The following is a 19,002-nucleotide window of genomic DNA, read 5'->3' as shown; positions in this document are numbered from 1 at the left end:
TATAGCCGAAGAGAGTTGAAATAATAATTAAAAAAACATATGGGAAGGCTGTCTTACATTTACTCAACCAAGAAATTAAAGGCATGCTCTGTAACAGAAGCAACAGACATACCTGGCACCATTAGAGAGCTTCAGGATGATTTGGTTCTTTAAATCATACACTTTTCCAAGCCACCAGTCATAGGCAATGCAGTCACCGTACATGAAAGGCTGAGGGGTAGAAGAAAGTTATGATGCCTGCTTCCTTGGTTCATATAGTCACAACTAGAGAACGTTGTTCAGCTCATGGAATAAAATGAACTGAAGTTCAGGATTAGGGTACATCCGGCATATAAAAGAATTTAACACTTGTACATTTCCCAGATTACTGAAATAGGTTTTTCTGCCACCCCACCATACTACAAGATTGGGGAGATGGAAAAGTGTGTTACTGACAAATTTCATGGGAAAGATGAACAGTAACATATCAAGTATACTGGGTAAACTCCAGGGTAATCTCGCAATCACAGTTAAGTGATTGAGGAAGCGCAATTGCCCTTCTTTCTTACAATCAATTTGGAGTTGCATCTCTCTGCCTTGTTAAGAATACCAGCAGAAATATTTATCTTCGTTTTGGAAGGTTTCGGACTATAGCCAAAACCATTTTGTAGACCCATTCCCTGCCCCCTTTGACAAAAACAGTAAAAAATGAAATAAAGGTAGGAAATATCTAGAATGAACAAACGAACTCAGAAGTTACAGGCAGCCAGTTCCTCTACATTTTTTATGTACATATTTTGTTCCTTTAAAGATTTTACTAACACCATGTTTTAACTGTACTGCAGCTCAGGATCACGCTGTTGCCTTGATCAAGTGATCATCCTAGCTAATCACTATGTAGAAGCTTCTCACCCCATTTGTTATAGACTAAGCCTTTGCTCAGTCTGACAGAAGCTAGCAACATATTCAGAAAAGAACTAGTGTGGCCGTAATGCAAGTATTGCATCATTTACTTCAAATATTTATTTACCACCCTTCAATATTAAAAGTTCCAGGGCAGCAGTTTACAGAGATTAACAATTAAAAACAATTAGAAAGTGTGACAGCAGATAAGGAACTCCTCAAAATTAAGTCAGAGTAGAGAACTAAGCCAGTTACAAACTGGGATTAGTTTTTTTTTAAGGGCTTTTACTTTGTCTTTATAGTACCAGACAAATTAGGTTTGCTTGGCCCCAGGAAAGGCTTCCCAGAATCAGGATACTACAACCAAAAAGGTCATAATCCATATAAGAGAACCCAGGGAAGTGCCTTACAACTAACATCTTAATGTGCAGACAAGTTTATGTGGTAGTAAGCAGTCCTTCAGGTCTCTGAATTGCATCTCATGCAGGGCTTAGGAGCATTACTCTCTTCAGAGAAGACTCTAGTCTTGTTAAAAGAAACCACTCACATCAGGGGATGTAACATCATCCCTGCCTGTTCCTGATTAAATCTGTTAAGTTGTTAGCTTTCCTGCTGTGTGAGGATAAGTAGTATTAAACACACTCACCCAGATATTCTGAAGATCTTTGCTGTTGACCGGATAAAGGATACAGTTGGTCCCCACCAGTTTTACGGCACACTCTATATTCACATCAATTACTGTTCCACACTGGCTGTCCTGGAAAGGTGAACGAAAGGTTTTTCAACTGCAGGACACACAAGTTGTGCAGAAACAGACAGCCCTGAGAGTTTCACCTGCTATTTATCAGTAGAACACAAATTCAAGACCCAAGAAAAAAAGCAAAAAACAGAGTCCCTTTTATGCCTTCTTTCTTGAGAGAATTATAGAGTCCGCATTCTTTGCCTGCTTGACCTCCTGTCAACCTTCTTTGGAACCCAGTTTATATAGGTTCCTTTCCCTTGGGGACCCCTGTACATCATCAGATAGTTTGCTTGCTAATCTAGATGGTAGCTGCCTAATAAGTAAGCTCTCAGACCAAGACTGGTCTCTTCATTTTACCCACAAGCCGAACGAAAGTAATATGGTAATTTCTGTAAAAAGTCGGCATTCTCTCAACCTCACTATATTGCAATGTGGGGATAAGACTAATGTAACAATATTCAGGTATCGTGCTCTTTCAAACACTTGAAATATGCTGCAGAAATGTCAGATATTTTGCCCGCTATCTGCAGAACAAGTATCAGAGCAAAGTATTAATTAATAAATAAGCCTTGTTTATTGTGTCGCTTTGAGCCTGTAAAGAAAAGCTCAATTGTGCCTGCATACTGTTTGGCTTGCTGAGGAAGAGGATATGAACCCAGATGCATCATTAACTCATAACTCAACTAATTCTTAGTCAACTGGCAGCTGCTGTAATAACCTATTTTTATTTATTAATGAGCATAGTCCATTACAAAATGCAGCTGATGGCTGGGTTCTGTAGCTGTTCCCAAACATCAGGGTCTATTAATGGAAACACACATAGACACACACATTTCGGAGGGTAGGTGCTTTATAATATATGAATTAGCTCACTAACCATATGATGATGCTTTTCTCCCTTCCTCCACCTACTGCTGAAACACATTTTAAAAATTGCTCTCATTGCTAAATAGGTGTCTTTGTTCATCCAAAGGGGAAGAGTAGAACCTTTATGAACTAGTGTGGCCCAGAAAGTCTTTGGACATTCCATGAACGTGGGGTGGGGTGTGGAATGCTCTGAGTTTCTGGGAAATGGGTAGACTCCCAAAGCTGGGCTTTTAACTTGTAATACAGGTCAACTGGCACATTAACCTGCATTAACTTGTAATACAAGTCAGGACCGTGATTCAGAGAAGTACAAGCTATTTTGTTATATGTATGCCACTCTTTTCCTTCTCCCATTCTTCAAGTGTCTTGCTCTCCCCTTTTAAAAATGACCAAGGCCAGCTCATGGTCTGAGGTGGCAAGGTACATTTGGATGATGCTACCAACATAATGCTTTGTATTTTGTTTCTTGAAAAGGTAATATACTCGTCGATCCCTGTATAGAATATCTTGCAGCCGATGAGAACACAGTCAATACACACAAAAGTGCTAACTGCAACATAACCATGAGCTGGGGGGCTTTAAATCAGTTGGGGTTCAGAAATTCTCATGATCACCAAAAGCAGTTGAAAGAAACATCAAAAAGGGTTCCAGGAAGAGCGTTTCCAACGTTAGCTACTACACGTCACTTGTTTTTGGCAAGTACAGGCATTCCCAAGCATCCTAGCACATGTATTGTTCTCTTCTTCATCTGAACACTGTGTTGCATGTCTTTAAAAAAATTATGATGGAAGGCAAGAATATTTAACTTCATACGTCTGAACTGGGGTGACAAAATAAGGCTGAGAGTGTTGAATCCCTCTTCAACAGTTCACAAAGAATCTCCACCATGAGAATAGCAAACACTGGTTAGTGTTTGGTACCCTCATTGTTCATGCAAGGCAACTGAATGTGAAACTGAACTGTGCAAATTAGCTGCAAGGTGTATCGTGTCCCTTGGTGTCACCCCTAATTGCCCTCACCCAATCCAGATGCATTTTCAATATTGAGTTTGATATTGAGTTAAGAATCCATCAAACCCCCGATACAGGATTTCACGCTTACATCTTGCCATGGAAAAGAGAACAAGAGTGTTTACTAAATCCTGAATAAGGCTACTGATCGGACACAAACTGAAAGAGTACCATTAAATCTACCTTTTCATTTTATAGCTACATTTGTTCCAGGACTCTGAGTAATGCTGCAAACTGCTCTCTGCAGAAATCAACATCTGAGCCACAGCGTCATTTGGAAAGGCTTACAGCAATGCACCTCCAATGCTGACACTGCTATTCTGGCCAAAAGGTTCAACGCACAAGATGCATATTAATATGGCTGGCTTTGGCTGCAGCTTTGCTGTAATGTGTTAAGACACTGTATTTGATTCTATAGAATGCCATGCCTGAAACACAGCAAATGAATTTTACAATACAGTCCGATCACATTCAAAGCCAAGTATTTCCTATGTTGCAGATTCAGACTATGCAAAATTTACTACTGAAACACTAGGCTTTGGTTTCTCGTGTCTATACACAAAACAGCAGCACTTACCCGTGAGCCCATGTGCCTGACAACATCCCGAGGTACCACTGACCGGTCTTCAAGCTTCAGCTGAAGGGGAGGTGGTGAGGAAAAGACAAAAGAGAGAGAATATAATTAAGATGGATCCTCACCATACCTTCATATGTACAGCCTGATTTCGAATCAAGTGGACTACCAGGTTGGTCTTTTTTAAATTTTTACACATATAATATGTGTGTGTACACACACATTTTGTACCAATATAAGCTGTAGCTGCACAATGAAGTAATTATCTGTACATTCATACAATGCTGCTGGTGTTCATAATTCCACTTTAGTGATGGACATGGCAACAAGACAAGACTATATGGGGTTTTATTTTGTTATTCCATCATTTAATTTTGTTTACTTGTATTCCACCTTTCTTCCAAGAAGCTCAGACTTGCATAAATAGGTTCTCTGAACTTTTCCCATCCAGTTATTAGTATTGTTAGCATCAAAAGTGGAACTTCGGGCTGCTCTTTGTATCTGGGATGAGTATCACTACATAGCATTTACTACTAGAAATGTAGTAGAAATCTTGCTCTCTATCAGATTCCTTAGAAAAAAACTACACGGGCCATTCTGATTAGCAGAGAGAAATATGTTTTACCTCTGCCCAGAGCAGAGACATTTCAAAGCACAGAGGAATGTGGCTCACACAACAAGTGGTAATTGACAGTGCTAGTTTGGAGCGTGTGGGTTAAGAGGAAGATTCTAGGATATATACAGTGGTACTTCTGGTTACGTACTTAATTCGTTCCGGAGGTCTGTTCTTAACCTGAAACTGTTCTTAACCTGAAGCACCACTTTAGCTAATGGGGCCTCCCACTGCCGCCGCGCTGCCACAGCATGCTTTCTGTTCTCATTCTGAAGCAAAGTTCTTAACCCGAGGTACTATTTCTGGGTTAGTGGAGTCTGTAACCTGAAGCGTATGTAACCTGAGGTACCACTGTAAAATGGTATGCATGCTTGCTTGATCAGATGTGCCTCTATCTCCAGATTGTTTTTGGAGCAAAGCCATTTCCACAGCATATTGTGCCAAATCTTAATAATAATAATAATAATAATAATAATAATAATAATAATGCCGTCGCCAAGGCACTACAGACATGCATGCACAAAAAGTAAGAGATAGGTGTTTTATTCAAAATATGCTGTGCAATTCAAATATTATCGATCTGTCAAATGAACAAGCAGATCAAAGCAAAGGGTACTTGATGGCCAAGTCATTCTGTCTAAGAAAAGGCTATCAGTTGTGATGGCAAGAAAGAGCATTTTCAAACCACTCGTCCTCCCACTGAGCTGGAACTCAATGACAATCAACACTACGATACAGCATCTGCATTATGAACACCTGCGGAAATGTGAAATAGCAGCTCTACAGATAAATGCTCACCTCACTAAACTTGATCATGCCCGCCACACAACCCTTTCTTTACAACAGACTCATGCTTCTGCCCTAGTCAGCACATTCGGTTGCCTCCCTTCCAACACCGTCTTATGTATCCTCCTTTTCAGCTCACTAAAAATCTATAGCTAGAAGGGCTCCATTCTCACCTTGGCAGCGCAATGCTTGTCTGCAATATTTTCTTAGTTTGTCTAACAACCATAACAACAACAACAGCAGGGTATTATTTAGCATGAGGGAAACACAAGCTCTCATTGCATTCAACAGCATTCTCAAGTCTTCTTGGCAGTTTAGAGATAATCAGCTGCCTGGTTTTGAGAAACACATAGGTGTCACTGCAAGCTTTATGCATCTCGGAAAGCACCAGGATTAACTGTATACTGCAAAGCTATGCTGATAGTGAATCTCTAGCTGTGCAGTCAGCAGAATAATGAGGTTCACCAGCAGCACAGCAGATAATTGGATTGGGTCCTCTCAGCCTCTACCCAAGTCTTCCTAAAAATCTATGTCTTTAATGAAATGGTGGGGTGAAAATAAAGGGGTCATTTAGGCCTCCTTGAGATATTGAAGAGACCGTGCCCCAGTAAGCTTATCCACTCCATTTCAGCCAGCAGGAAAATCTGGAGCAGGATCTCCAATACAGATTGGAGAGTATGGGATAGAACTGTCCAAGTTACAATCTATTTATAACTTTAAAAGCAATAACCATAACCTTGAATTGTGCCCACATATAAATAGTTTGTAGATGAAGATCACAAAGAAGCAGAGTAATATATTTCAGTTAGCCAAGGATCTGAACCTGTGTCTCCAGGTCCAATGCTCCTATAACTACAAAACACTGTCTCATGGGATAGATCTTTTTGTGAGGTTTCCCCAATGTACCATCATGTACACTTGCACAACATACCAAGCAAAGATATCCACAAGATTGGACTCAGTTCAACGTGCACAGCATTGCACCCTGAGGTTGTGCTGGTCTGCTAAATATTTCAAGGCAGCAATAGTTATTTGGTTAGATGATGAAATCAAAATCACACTTGACTCTTAGGCATACAAGAAATAATCTAAGTTTCACTAAGTCTTCACATCAAGCATTGAAGATGACACTTCCCTGAAATCCAGTTGCATTGTGTGTACCCAAGACCTGCATTTAATTTCCCTGATAAACAGAAGAGCCACTCCCGTCGCTCACAATGCAGAAGGAGTGTGTGAAAGCTACCGGGACAATGCAGCACAATTGCATCACTGCCGGAAAACTCGGCTGCAATTTCTATTCACTGAAACAGTTTTAACTCCCTCTCCTTTGCAGCGATGCATGAGCTGTGGTGGAGGGATGGGGTTAGGAAGAGACATTTTCGAAGATATGCATAAGCCAAGCTGAGCTGTACACAGCACACCTGCCGCACTGAATACCTCAGCAGCCACATTGCTCTGCATTCTAGAGATGCAATTCTCCACAAGGAAACTGGCTGAGGATAGATGAGAACATTTTGCAATCAAAATGGCTCACACGCCTTTGTGCAGGAAAGCTGCATTTACTTTCAGTGTCAAGACAAGAGTCAAGTACAATATAAATAATGAAATATCAGAGAATGGAACAATAAAGGGACTGAAAGCTGTAAAAACTGCTTATTGTACAATTCCGATTCCAGGCAAAATTCCCAGGACTCCCAAACAAAACTGAATTGCCTGAGGTGAGATATAGCTGAAACTTCATGTTTCTAGTGCTTTTTCCATTTTTAGTACTTTTTTGGCGAGACCACAGGAGCAGCTATCTGCAATAGCTTCAGATCAAGATGCCAGCTATATATCCATATACCAATATCTTCCTTTAAAATCATCATCATTCTCTCTCTCTCTCTCTCTCTCTCACACACCCACACGCCCACCCACCCACCCTTTCTAGTCCACTTAAAGCAGTCAAGGCATATTTTTCTATGTTTAAAGATTACACATATAACAAAACTGGTCCATGAGGCCCCTGTGCTGGGAGATTATTTTTAATTCCTGGAAGGGCTACAAATACTGTATGTTCTTCTGTAGAAGATGTGCTAGTGGAAATAAGAGAAGTAAAAACTCTTGGAAAAGTAAACAGATGGAAATTCATATAGGGAATAGTTCCCCCCCCCATATTTACAGAACTATATGGCAACCTCTAGCCTTGCTTTCCTACTACAGTCAAAAGTGTCTGTAGAAATATGATATGGGCCAGAATTCAGCAGCATCTCAGCATTTTTCTTTAAATTAAGTTTCTAGTCCTTATGGTTATCTAGCCTGGCTTCAACGTTCATTGGTAACACAGCAGGTGAGGTCACAGGGCAAGATTATCAGCTCCACACTTCTTTTCCCTCTTTCCTGGATAGCAAAACTATTTTAAAATATTTTGCAAATATTTTAAAAACACTTAAATCTATATGTATGTGTAAAGGAATGGGGCATTACTGCCCTGAACTGCCTGTGTATTATATAGAATGCATATTTTTGCTTGTTTATACTATGGGAATATATGTTTTGCTTGCATGCAAGTGGGATTATAGGGGTAACTTGGGAGTCCTAGCAAGTACCCCACACCTTTTAACATCAAGACTGTTATGTACTGAAGTTCTCACCCTGGGCCAGCAGGGGGATACTGTAGATAGTTATGCAAATGAAGGATCGAAAGTGACGTTCAGTGATTGGCTAGTTACAGAATATGGTTACTGTTGCATTCTAGTGGAGCTCTATATAAGCAGGCTGACTGAGCTCCTCAGTTCAGTTCTGTTCCAGCTTACAAATAAAGAGCTGCTTTGGAAGAATCGCTGTGTCGTCTGATATGTTCGCCCACAACTTAACAAAGACGAAGGTATCCACCACTGCTGATGCACAGAACTGCACATCTCTTGCTCCTGCCTATAGACATTAGGGAGACTCCTTCATTGCACTTGTTCAGATGCCTGCCAAAAATTTGAGTTACATGTTTGTTGATTTTAACATACCTGTTTTATGTATACCACTCAGAGATTTAAAAAAATATTTTTAAAGCAAGTTATAATTAAATTTTATTTTAAGAAATTATAAGTACGGTAATAGTTTGAAGTCAAAATGATGTTGCAAATTTTATTTACCAAGGTACCAAACCCATCCCTGCCTTGGACATCTGAATTATATTGCTCCCGCCTGTCCATGGATGCAGTCTGAGAAACTAATCAATAGCCACTCTATAAAATGCATTTTGATCTAGATGATGGGCCAGTTACCACTGAGGGGAAAGCCCTTTGCTTCTTACAAATCAGTAATGTGCTGGGAAATTTCTCCTCAATTAGGAAACAAGGTGGAGCTATGTGGTTTCACTCTGCAATCCAGATTTCTTTGACTGGAAGATCCAAAATCCACCACATTTCAGATTGGCTATTCTTTACCATTAGGTCATTGATGTGCCATAGACTGTGTAATTAACACAAAAGGTTATTCTGGAATCTGTCAGACCTAACATCCTGTAAAAGCCTAGTGCAACTTTGACTGGGTTCCAAATGCAATTCACCAGCATCTCTACCTCTAATGTTGATGACAGAAGTAGTATTAAGACAGTCAGTGTCCCTTCTGAATGACATAGCACTTAATAGTAGAGAAATCTGATTTATGAAGCATCTGTCAACTACAAATGTTATATGATTCTGTACCAAAACAGTAAAGATTACTCATATAAAGGCAAGGAAAAAAGCAGTCCTGGCAATCTGAGCCATATCCATGTAATTTTCTTTGATATTATATTTGTACTCTGCTATTAGGTCCTGGAATAAACGGAAAGCTAATTTATGAGCATTAGACACTCTACAACACCATATGGCCTAAGAATAGTGTGTGAGAATTGGTTACGATTGAAGTTTTACTTCTTTATTTACAACAATTACATGCTGCCCCCAAAAAGTGCTCTCTGGATAACTTACTGTTATCAATCTTTTTTTTTTAAAAAAAAGGATGGGGGGAACCAACAATGAAGCATTAACACAAGGTTAACTCAATTCTAATAAGATTAGTAAGTTAGAAGAGATCTTTAAAAACCTTAAGATGCCTGGAAGTGGGTGGAGACCTTTATCTGGTGCTGAAATTAGGAGGAACTAGGTGAGCCTCCCTGGAAAGACTATTCCATAGCCATAGCACCATCACTGAAATAGCTTTCCACATAGTGGGCACCTATCATGCTTCACTTTGCAGTGCCACTTTGAGATGATCATCTGACACCGTTCTCTAAGACTGGATAAGGGAAAATGGGAGGAGAGGACTTTTCAAGTACCCTAGTCCCAAGCTGTTATGGACTTTCAAAGTCAAAACCAACATGCTGAACTGTCCTTAGAGATGGTCTGGAAGCCAGCACAAATGATGAAGCACTAACATAATACATTCAGTTGTCCAGTGCAGGTTAACCATCCAGCTGCCTCTTCCCAGGCTTACTGGTTCTGGACTGTTTCAAAGGAAACTCCACGTAACACACTGCGGTGATCCAAACAGGCAGGTAACGGAAGGCAGGCAGGGCTGCAATTAGCATATCAGCCTAAGCCACAGAGGCCTCTTGATTCCCTGCTTATCAAAGCTGGATCAATGAACACCCCTCAACAGTGCACCTGATCATTTTAAGAGGAGTGCCACCACCTCCAGAACAGGATGACCACCACTCAACTAAGCAGTACCTCTATATTGTCTGGAATGGGGCTCATAGATAATTGGCCATCATCTGCTGAGAAGTTCAAGAAAACAATCTCTCTCAGAGGATAGAATGATTGGGACCAAAAAGTCTCTTTCAGCTTCATACACTATTATTTTGCTTTTTTAGTAAATTTCCCCAGCATTGTGTTGTACTGGATAGCAGCACCAGATTTCCTTTTCTATCTTGAGAAAAATGTCTTCACCACTCTCACATCACCACAATGCCTCTTTCTACAGCAGAGAATAGGGTCAGAGAATAGCCACGTATTTTAACTAAAATTCCTAAGCATACACGCTCATATACAACCACCTCCACTAGTCCAATAATTTAAATATTCTTCTAAAGCATCTGCCGGGAAGTATTATTTGACTACTGCATTTATGTTAATGAATTCTTCAGATTCATTCAAAGCCAAGCACATTCCCTCTTCGAAGCAATGCCACCCCCTTCTCCCTTGTCATTTGCCAATGCATATTCATTTCTCATTACCCAAGAGCTATGCACGTTTGAGCTGCAGACAGACATATATGCTATGTCAGGTTTATCCTGTTAGGTACTTAATGGTGTCACACTTCACTGACTCCCCCCCCCCCCACTTCCAGTTACTCTTGAAGGGTGGAAATGCATAAGAGAAAAGAGGCAGCAACACAGAACAGAGAATGCTTACAGTGCTAAGCTCCTAAACATCATTTATAACAATGTGAAAGCCTGGGAATAAACCAGAAAAATGGGGGAGTCCCCTCATTTTTGTGTCCCCCCCAATTTGTTTCAAAAAAATTATGGCTGCCTTTTCTGCTTGCTATTGCATGCTCTTAAAGGCTAGAAGAAACCATAAATGAGACTACTCTGGCTACCAATCCTGGCTTTGAAGAACTAATGCAGGCACCTGAGGAATCTTTGCATCAAGTGGTAAAAAGTGGAATAAGGCACCCTTCCCCAACCTGGTGCTCCCCCATATGACTACAACCCTCATTCTCCCCAGCCAGTGGGGATGCTCACAGAAGATGCTTCTACTGGTTCAATGCCACTAGGAACACCAATTGCATATCTACCATTGCTTTAAAATATATTATGTAAAAAATAATATGACATGAAAGTATACTGTTCTCAACTGTCAAGTCATCATAGGTATGACATAAATAGTGGTGATCAAAACATAGAAAACCCAAAGCCTTTAAAAAAAGAAAATCTTACCTTGGTTTTCGAATGTAATCCGTTCTGGAAGGCCATTCGACTTCCAAAACATTCGAAAACCAAAAACTGAAAGCAGAAGCCTCAATACAATAGGGAAACTCAAAACGGAAGCCGCGTGGCACGTTTGGCTTCCGAAAATTGTTCGAAAACCGAAGCAGTTGCTTCTGGGTTTTCGGTGTTCGAAAGCCAAAACGTTCAACTTCCGAGACACTTGAAAATCGAGGTTCCACTGTACTTAGGCTAAGAAATATTGAATATTGACACACACACAACATTTCTGTTTTGAAGGTGAGACTATCCAAGTGTACTTTTTTTAAGCCGTTGAAACAATGTCTTCATGTAAATCTAATTTAGTAGACTGGATCACTGAGGTGGTGAATTTTGATAGCCAGCATGACTATTAGGAAAGAACTGCCTCCTGTTTTAAAGTGCAGCATGTAGCCTACTGTGGGCAATTGTAACACTGCTTTCCTTACTCTGCAGGCAGTGCATCTACCCTACTGACTCTAAGTATCAGGTTGCTAGTGGGGTGCACTACACTGTGCAAAGCTTCACATACTTAAACAACAGGACCGTGAGAAAGTCAGTCGGAAAGTACAGCAGACACTTCAGCAGCACTGTATACTTTCTCCTTTCTGTATGCTACCCTTTCTTGCCAAAGCCCAGTATAGGAAAAAAAGGGTGGAAAACTTAAGAGGAATCTTATGAGATGCTTCCTTTTTCAAAGTGGAGCGAATTTATGTTCACTGCATTACAGATTTGGTAGCCAAACAATGAGCTTGCTAACTTCATTTCAGCTATGGCAAATTATGGTCTGTTTGCCCAAACTGAGGGAACTTGGTATAAGAGGGGAAAGGGGGAACGTGAACAGGCAGAAAGCTTTGACCATATAGTTAAACCATGGTTTCTGCATGACACCTGAATCAGTCTACTCCTGACCTGTCCAACCGGTCGATCGTGATATACTGGTCGATTGCAGGATGTCCCTGGTCGTTAGTGGTATCCTGACCTCCCCTCCCCCCACCAAAAAAGAGGGGGAAGCAGCTCTGGTCAATCTAATGGGTAGATCACTGCCAGTTGTTTTTTAATAGTTTTATAGTACAATCACAGTTTCTTGGAAGTTGTACATGCCTGGTCTACTCTAACATGTTCATAACAGATTCAACACACACATGCTATCAGGAGATCAATCAAACCATATCCTTTATCACCTGAGGATAAGAGAGCAACAACAGCTTACTATTTGCATAGTGCACACAGCTTTTCTATCATTCAAACGTGTAATTATCTCTAATGTATTAATACCTCTGTGTCAAAGGACAGCCATCTCCTACTCTCAGCTTTTTTTGCCAAACCAACTATATCTCCCATCTTGAGGTTTTAGGGCTGTGTGTGTGTGTGTTTGTGTTTAAAGTGCTTTTCTTGCAGCTTTTCCGTTACCCTCCTTGAAGAGGAGAGATAAATTGCATGTTTTATTCCAGGTCAGTCCCACCAACGCCTTAATATTTACTTAGCACCTATTATTAGAAAGCCTTACTTGCTACAAACCTGCGTCCTTTGTAGCTGCATCATTTTTTGTCATTTGGTCATTGTGCAATCCCCTAGGTCGCCTCCCATCCCTCCCAGGGCAATTCTGCTGCTAGCTGATGAGCCCACAGGAGACGGCAGAAGTGCTTATTACTAGTCCCCAACTACATGACCTTACACTCTGCACTATCAAATTTCATCCAATTTCTATTTCTCTATTCTGAAGTCATGCATTACTTTCCTAATCCTTTTTTGTATTGACTATGCCTATTGATTGCCAGTCATCAGCAAAATTTGGCAAACAGTTATCATAACTCTTAAGACATTAGAAACAATGAAACTGCATTTAGGCTAGACTGTTGCAATTGTTTCACTTTTAAAAACTTGGGTTTAGTCAGTCAGATCTACTTCACTTCCTTTTGTGTACTGTTTCAAACTCAGGCTCATAAAACAATTTTTTTATTATCAATTAGTTTCATTTAAATACAAAAACAATGTCTATTCTGCTTTATCTGTCCCCAATAACTTTTGAAAGTTACAAAATGTAAGTATGTAACAAAACTAAGCTTCTCTTGTTCTTAGCTTGTCATAAATATAAAGAATTTAATGAGATCTATCAATGTGACTGAAATATACATTTTTAAAACCCATAATTTTAATCTCTTTGCACATTTCAAGTCAAGTTCAAAACACACAATATTAACATCACTCAGGCCCAGTGGCGTAGCGTCGGTTGTCAGCACCCGGGGCAAGGCAAGTAATTTGCGCCCCCTAACCCGTGGATTTGCGCCCCCTAACCCGTGAATTTGCGCCCCCTAACCCATGGATTTGCCCTAACCCCAGATGTTGCGCCCGGTGCAGCCCGCCCCCCCTGCACCCCCCACGCTACGCCACTGCTCAGGCCTCAATCACAGGGCCAAACTGGAGAAGAGGTTAGCAGATTCAAGGCTTCCCTTATTTTTAGAAGATAAACTTAGCTAGGAAAACGGGATGAGAGAAAGAGAGGGGGGTTAATCTTTCCCCTTGAACTGTTTCCTTAGTGTTAACCTCCCATGGTGTGGAGGGTACATGCATATTTTCTTGCTGTGGAGCAAAGAACTGCTGCTGAGAAAGCGATTTTAAAGAGTAGGTAATGGCACCGGCATAAAGGGTTAAACCCTGTTCCCTGAGGAATGCAGCCTTGATTTGATCTCCTTGGCTGCATTCTTTCTTTCGAGTTGACTCACTCTACCAACATTTCCCCTAGTTTGGCTCTCACTGAGATGGGAAAGTCATGCCTGCACTGCACCAATTCAACAGGGAACATTGGAAGAGCCACTGGCCCATCTAGACCAGCATCCTGTTCTTGTGGAGGCCAACTAGATGCCTGTGGGAAACCCGCAAGCACTCGCCCCTCCTGTGGTTTCCAGTAACTGGTATTCAGAAGCACAACTGCTTCCAACAGTGGAGGTAGAGCACAGCCATTGTGGTTGGTAGCCATTGATAGCCTCCTCCTTCATTAATCTGTCTAATCCTCTTCTAAAGCCATCTAGGTTGGTGGCCACCAAAGTACCTTTCTGTTCCTGAATTCAGCTTCATTGCATCTCCATGAGTTCTGGCATTATGTGAGGGGGAATCCTTTCTCTCTGTCATACATAATTTTATAAACTTCTATGGTTGCCTCTCATTCACCTTTTCGCCAAGCTAAAAAGTCCCAAACATTGCAACCTTTCATCACAGGGAAGACGCTCCAACCCCTTGATCATTTTGGTTGCCCTTTTCTGAACTTTTCTCAACTCTACAATATCCTTTTTGAGGTGAATTGACCAGAACAGTATTCCAAATGTGGTTGCACCACAGATTTGTGTAATATCACTGTGATATTGGCAATTTTATTTTCAATTCCCTAGCATGGAATTTGCCTTTTTCACAGCCGCCACACACTAGGTCAACATCTTCAGTGAGCTATCTACTATGACCCCAAGGTCTCAATTCCTGGTCCATCACCACCAGTTCACATCCCATATGTGTATATGTGAAATAAAGATATTTTGCCCCGACATGCATCATTTTACATTATCTACTATGACCCAAAGGTGTCGTTCCTGGTTCATCACTTCACTTCTCCTTCATGCTCCACCACTGGGCAAAGAGCTACAGCCTGGCTTGCTCCTTGTGAGAGGGTTATCACACAGTTAACTTAGAGGGGAGGCAATCTTCGGGCAACTATAAATTAGTACAAGCTTTGCCTCTCCACATTTCTTTTGTTTGTCTGAAGGATCTGCCAACTAACGGGCAGCAACCCTGTGTCAGAAAAGGTAGCCAGGATTCACAATTGCAAAGGATCACTTTAAGAATGGTTATAGACAAGACTAGTTTCTTCTTTGTAGTTTGTGCAATCCCACAAAGCCTCTTTGGAGGGAGGGCAGGAAAAGCATGCCAGGAACACACTGAACAGGATGGGCTGCAGCTCAGGGGTAGAACATATGCAGGCCAAAGGGCCCCGGTTCAGTCTTGGAAAAATTCATGTCCATAGTCCTAGGGAGTAGCTACTGAAACAACACTAAACTACAGTGGTACTTCGGGTTAAGAACTTAAATCGTTCTGGAGGTCCCTTCTTAACCTGAAACTGTTCTTAACCGGAGGCACCACTTTAGCTAATGGAGCCTCCCGCTGCTGCCGCACGATTTCTGTTCTCATCTTGAAGCAAAGTTCTTAACCTGAGGTACTATTTCTGGGTTAGTGGAGCCTGTAACCGGAAGTGTCTGTAACCCGAGGTACCACTGTACATGGACCAATGAGCTGATTTAGTCTCAGGTATCTTCTCGGATCAGGCTTACACTTTGCCTCCAAACACCACTTTCTAGGCATTAGTGTTTTGCATGTGTGCTCATTTCTTGAAGACAGCAGCAGCAGCAGCAGCAGCAGCAACATATTAGAAGGCATCCTTAGATTTCTAGGAAACAAGTTACACTTGTATGGCAAACCCAGCCACCTGTGCAGACTTTAAATGAAGTGTCTGGAACTTGCCTAATCAAGCTACTTTAATATTCCACTTCCAATTCCACTGTAAATTCTACCGTAATCATGCATTCACAGAAACACTAGCTTAAAAAGTGAGGTCTAAAATAGCAACAGGAAACTGTTCTCCAAAGGCTTTCCCAGGACAATGAAATGACAGAGGTACAGAGAACTTTTCCCTTGTGCCAACACTTGGTTCAGACATGGTACAAACCACTTTACAAGAAAATTCATTTGTACACTTACTATAGTAAGAGCAGTAGACAACAATCCAGTGCCCCAATATAATGCTAGAAACAATGGACAAAATTAATTGATGACTTTAAAAAGGGGACAGAGAATTTAAGTATGGTACAAATGATGTAACACATCTTATCCCATTATAGATAGGAATTTCTAGATGCCCAGCCTAAGAAATCTTAGAAGAATGGGCTTCATGCTTTTCACGTATGCATTCAGCTGAACACAATTCATTAATGTAAAAACAGCAAGACTAATCCATATCCTTTTGCATGAAGTGGGAAAGCTTTAGAAAGCATTTTTCCAGCAAGGTCTTCCTCACCTGGCTTCTAAAGAGATCAGGTAGCACAGTGAAGGAAGGCACCACCAGGAGAAAGTGCCTCACATCGTTACACCAAAATAATACTTTTCTTATCAACAGCAAACAGTTTCTATTCATCATCCACACCCACCTAGACTCCAGCAAGCTGCAATGACTGAAGTGATGGATAGGACACTAGACCCCTCAGAGGGGAAGAGAGAAAGGTTAGAATCCGTAGTTGTGTGTCTTCATTTGAAATGAAGCCTGCTCAAAAGCAGTTCCAGGGCACTTTTCTGCCCTGTATTATTGCCACATAACCTTGGAAGCTGGGCAAAGAGTAATTGCTTTCTAAAAGGATAAATAGTAGGTACACCCTGAAAACGCAAGGGAGATATGAGTCAGAAGAAGCCTGTGACCAATAAGGAGAGGCCTCCTATTAGAACAGAAAAATCTACTACTACTACTAGGAACAAAAATTTTATTATTTATACCCCACCCATCTGGCTGAATTTCCCCAGCTACTCTAAGCAGCTTACAGCATATATAAAACATAGCAAATCATCAAACATTAAAAATTTCCCGATACAGGGCTGACTTCAGATGTCTTCTAAAAGTTATGTAGTTCTTTTGTCTCCTTGACATCTGAAGGGAGGGTGTTCCATACCTACTCAAACTTTTAAAAACTGCATAGAAAATATTGGGAGGGGATCAGTTCTACTGCTTATTTAGATTATGCTCTGTGCTCAAAATTATTTACCAACAGCAAAATGGCATATAATATTAAGAACATTCACATCTGATTCATGTCATAGTTCAAATGAAGACTTGAAGGTCATAACCTTAAAATGTGCAATAATTGTGTGCTTAATCTCTGATGCCCTATTAGCCTCTGCATAAAAATGATGCAGTATAAAATGGCAGGTACAATTCTGAAAAATTACAGGTCTGTAGGCAGTACTGTACTAAGGGTTGTACTATAGATGCACCCAGTGCTATTCTTCTAGAAAAAGGAGTGCTGGAACTCACCATGAACGCCTCCCCTATTCTCTTATAATGGCAACAGCGCCCACCTGAGAGGTGCCAAAACTGAGTTCTGGAAAGTTCCGGCTGAAAAAAAGCCCTGGATATACCAACTAGAGCCCACCCTGGGACCTTGCAATGAAGCATACCAGTAAGTAAGAAATCTAAGAAAGAATTAAATATGCGCCTATATCACATTTACATGCTATTTCTACTGGCGTCTTTAGTTCAACTGGCAAGAGTATGCTGTACCACATTCTTCTTCCAGGAAATATACAGCATGTTGAGGATGGAATTTAGGTGGGGTAGTGAAGCAAGATGTGGCACAAACACATGGTCTAATATACCTGAGTCTTGAAAAGGCTATGTCTACAACTCTCTGATCAGGCATCTTTTAAACTGAAACTGCCAACTTTTACTGGCTGCCACTGCATCTCTGCCTGTTAACAACCAGTTCTTTGGGTGACATTAGCAGGGGGGGGTTACATTGGTTCCTATACCCTCCAATCACCCTGATTGATTTCTGCATATTGTATGGTTGTGAAAGGTACAGGAGAAGGCCCAGCTGAAGGTTTTCAGATCAACTGGCAATTATCCTTTAAATAGGGAATTCAGCAGCTAAACCAAGCATAGCCGCCCTAAAATCTCCCGCCTACCTTTCTTCCGTGAAGTCTCTGCTGTGCCTACAAAAGGCTGTGCCTCTGCTGTGCCTGCCAGAAATCCAGCTGCTGTGCACATCAGAAATATTTCCTGCTCTCCCACACACTGCTCAAAACTATTTTTACTTATACCCTGTGATTTTTTTCGCTCATCTCCTTTAACACCTAACTTTTAACATCTTGGCCTACCTGAGCTGAAAACTCTTCAGGGCCTGGTCTCTGAGAATCTTGGTTATCAATAGCAAGCTTTTATAGTTCTAGAGGCTAACATGAGATAGGAACAATTGCATAGACAGAAATCATTGCACAGCAGAATTAGCAAGTCTGTTGACCAACACTGGCAAAAAAATGCCCTTTTCAAATTATTTATCTGAATTTTGGTGAAGGTTCTTGCTTGTACCAGTGCCATTTTTCTAGAATAAGAAGTTATAATAGCAATGTTGCCCACCAGAGAGGTGCCGGAACTGAGTTCTGGTGAGTTCTGGCTGAAAAGAGCTAAAACAAAACCAGAATGAAAGAAGAAAAATACCTTTTTATTAAAAACTACAACCATGTTACAACATTCAGAGGTAAAAAGTGCATTCTAGATGTCCCCCACCCTTTACCTAAAACAACTCATTTTATAAAGCCCGCAGTAGAAACAGAAGTCTCTCCAGAAAAATCAGGACAGCGAAGTCTATGGGAAGAAAGCTTGCAATATCAGTCAAGATGCCAGAGTCCCTCATCAAATACTTACCTCATTCAAAACAAGCAATTTCTTATAATTTATACCCTGAATTTTGCAAAGATCACACAAACACTTTCCCTACACTGCCAAGTTTCAAAATAAACTGCTGAGCCATTTTGAGCAATAAGCCATAGAATCTACTGCCCTTCGCC

At 40.9% G+C, this 19,002-nt stretch overlaps 2 protein-coding genes across 3 annotated transcripts in view; one reads left to right on the top strand and one right to left on the bottom strand.

Moving 5' to 3' along the window:
* Positions 1-19,002, bottom strand: part of UBE2O (ubiquitin conjugating enzyme E2 O) — a 63,420-nt gene that overhangs the window by 29,484 nt on the left and 14,934 nt on the right. For both annotated transcript variants that reach the window (XM_083597857.1, XM_083597858.1), the window contains exons 2-4: positions 4,079-4,138; positions 1,529-1,639; positions 113-210 (exon numbers count right to left, since the gene is read on the bottom strand). In XM_083597857.1, the coding sequence (XP_083453983.1) occupies positions 113-210; positions 1,529-1,639; positions 4,079-4,138 (269 nt within the window). The remainder of the gene's footprint in view (positions 1-112; positions 211-1,528; positions 1,640-4,078; positions 4,139-19,002) is intronic.
* AANAT (aralkylamine N-acetyltransferase) overlaps positions 4,152-19,002 on the top strand; it is a 47,423-nt gene continuing 32,572 nt past the window's right edge. The window contains exon 1 of the mRNA XM_083597977.1: positions 4,152-4,247. The gene's annotated coding sequence lies outside the window, so the exon portion shown is untranslated. The remainder of the gene's footprint in view (positions 4,248-19,002) is intronic.

Source organism: Podarcis filfolensis (genome assembly GCF_964270895.1).
Source record: "Podarcis filfolensis genome assembly, chromosome: 2".
Lineage (NCBI taxonomy): Eukaryota > Metazoa > Chordata > Lepidosauria > Squamata > Lacertidae > Podarcis > Podarcis filfolensis.
This window is presented reverse-complemented; position numbering and strand designations above follow the sequence as displayed.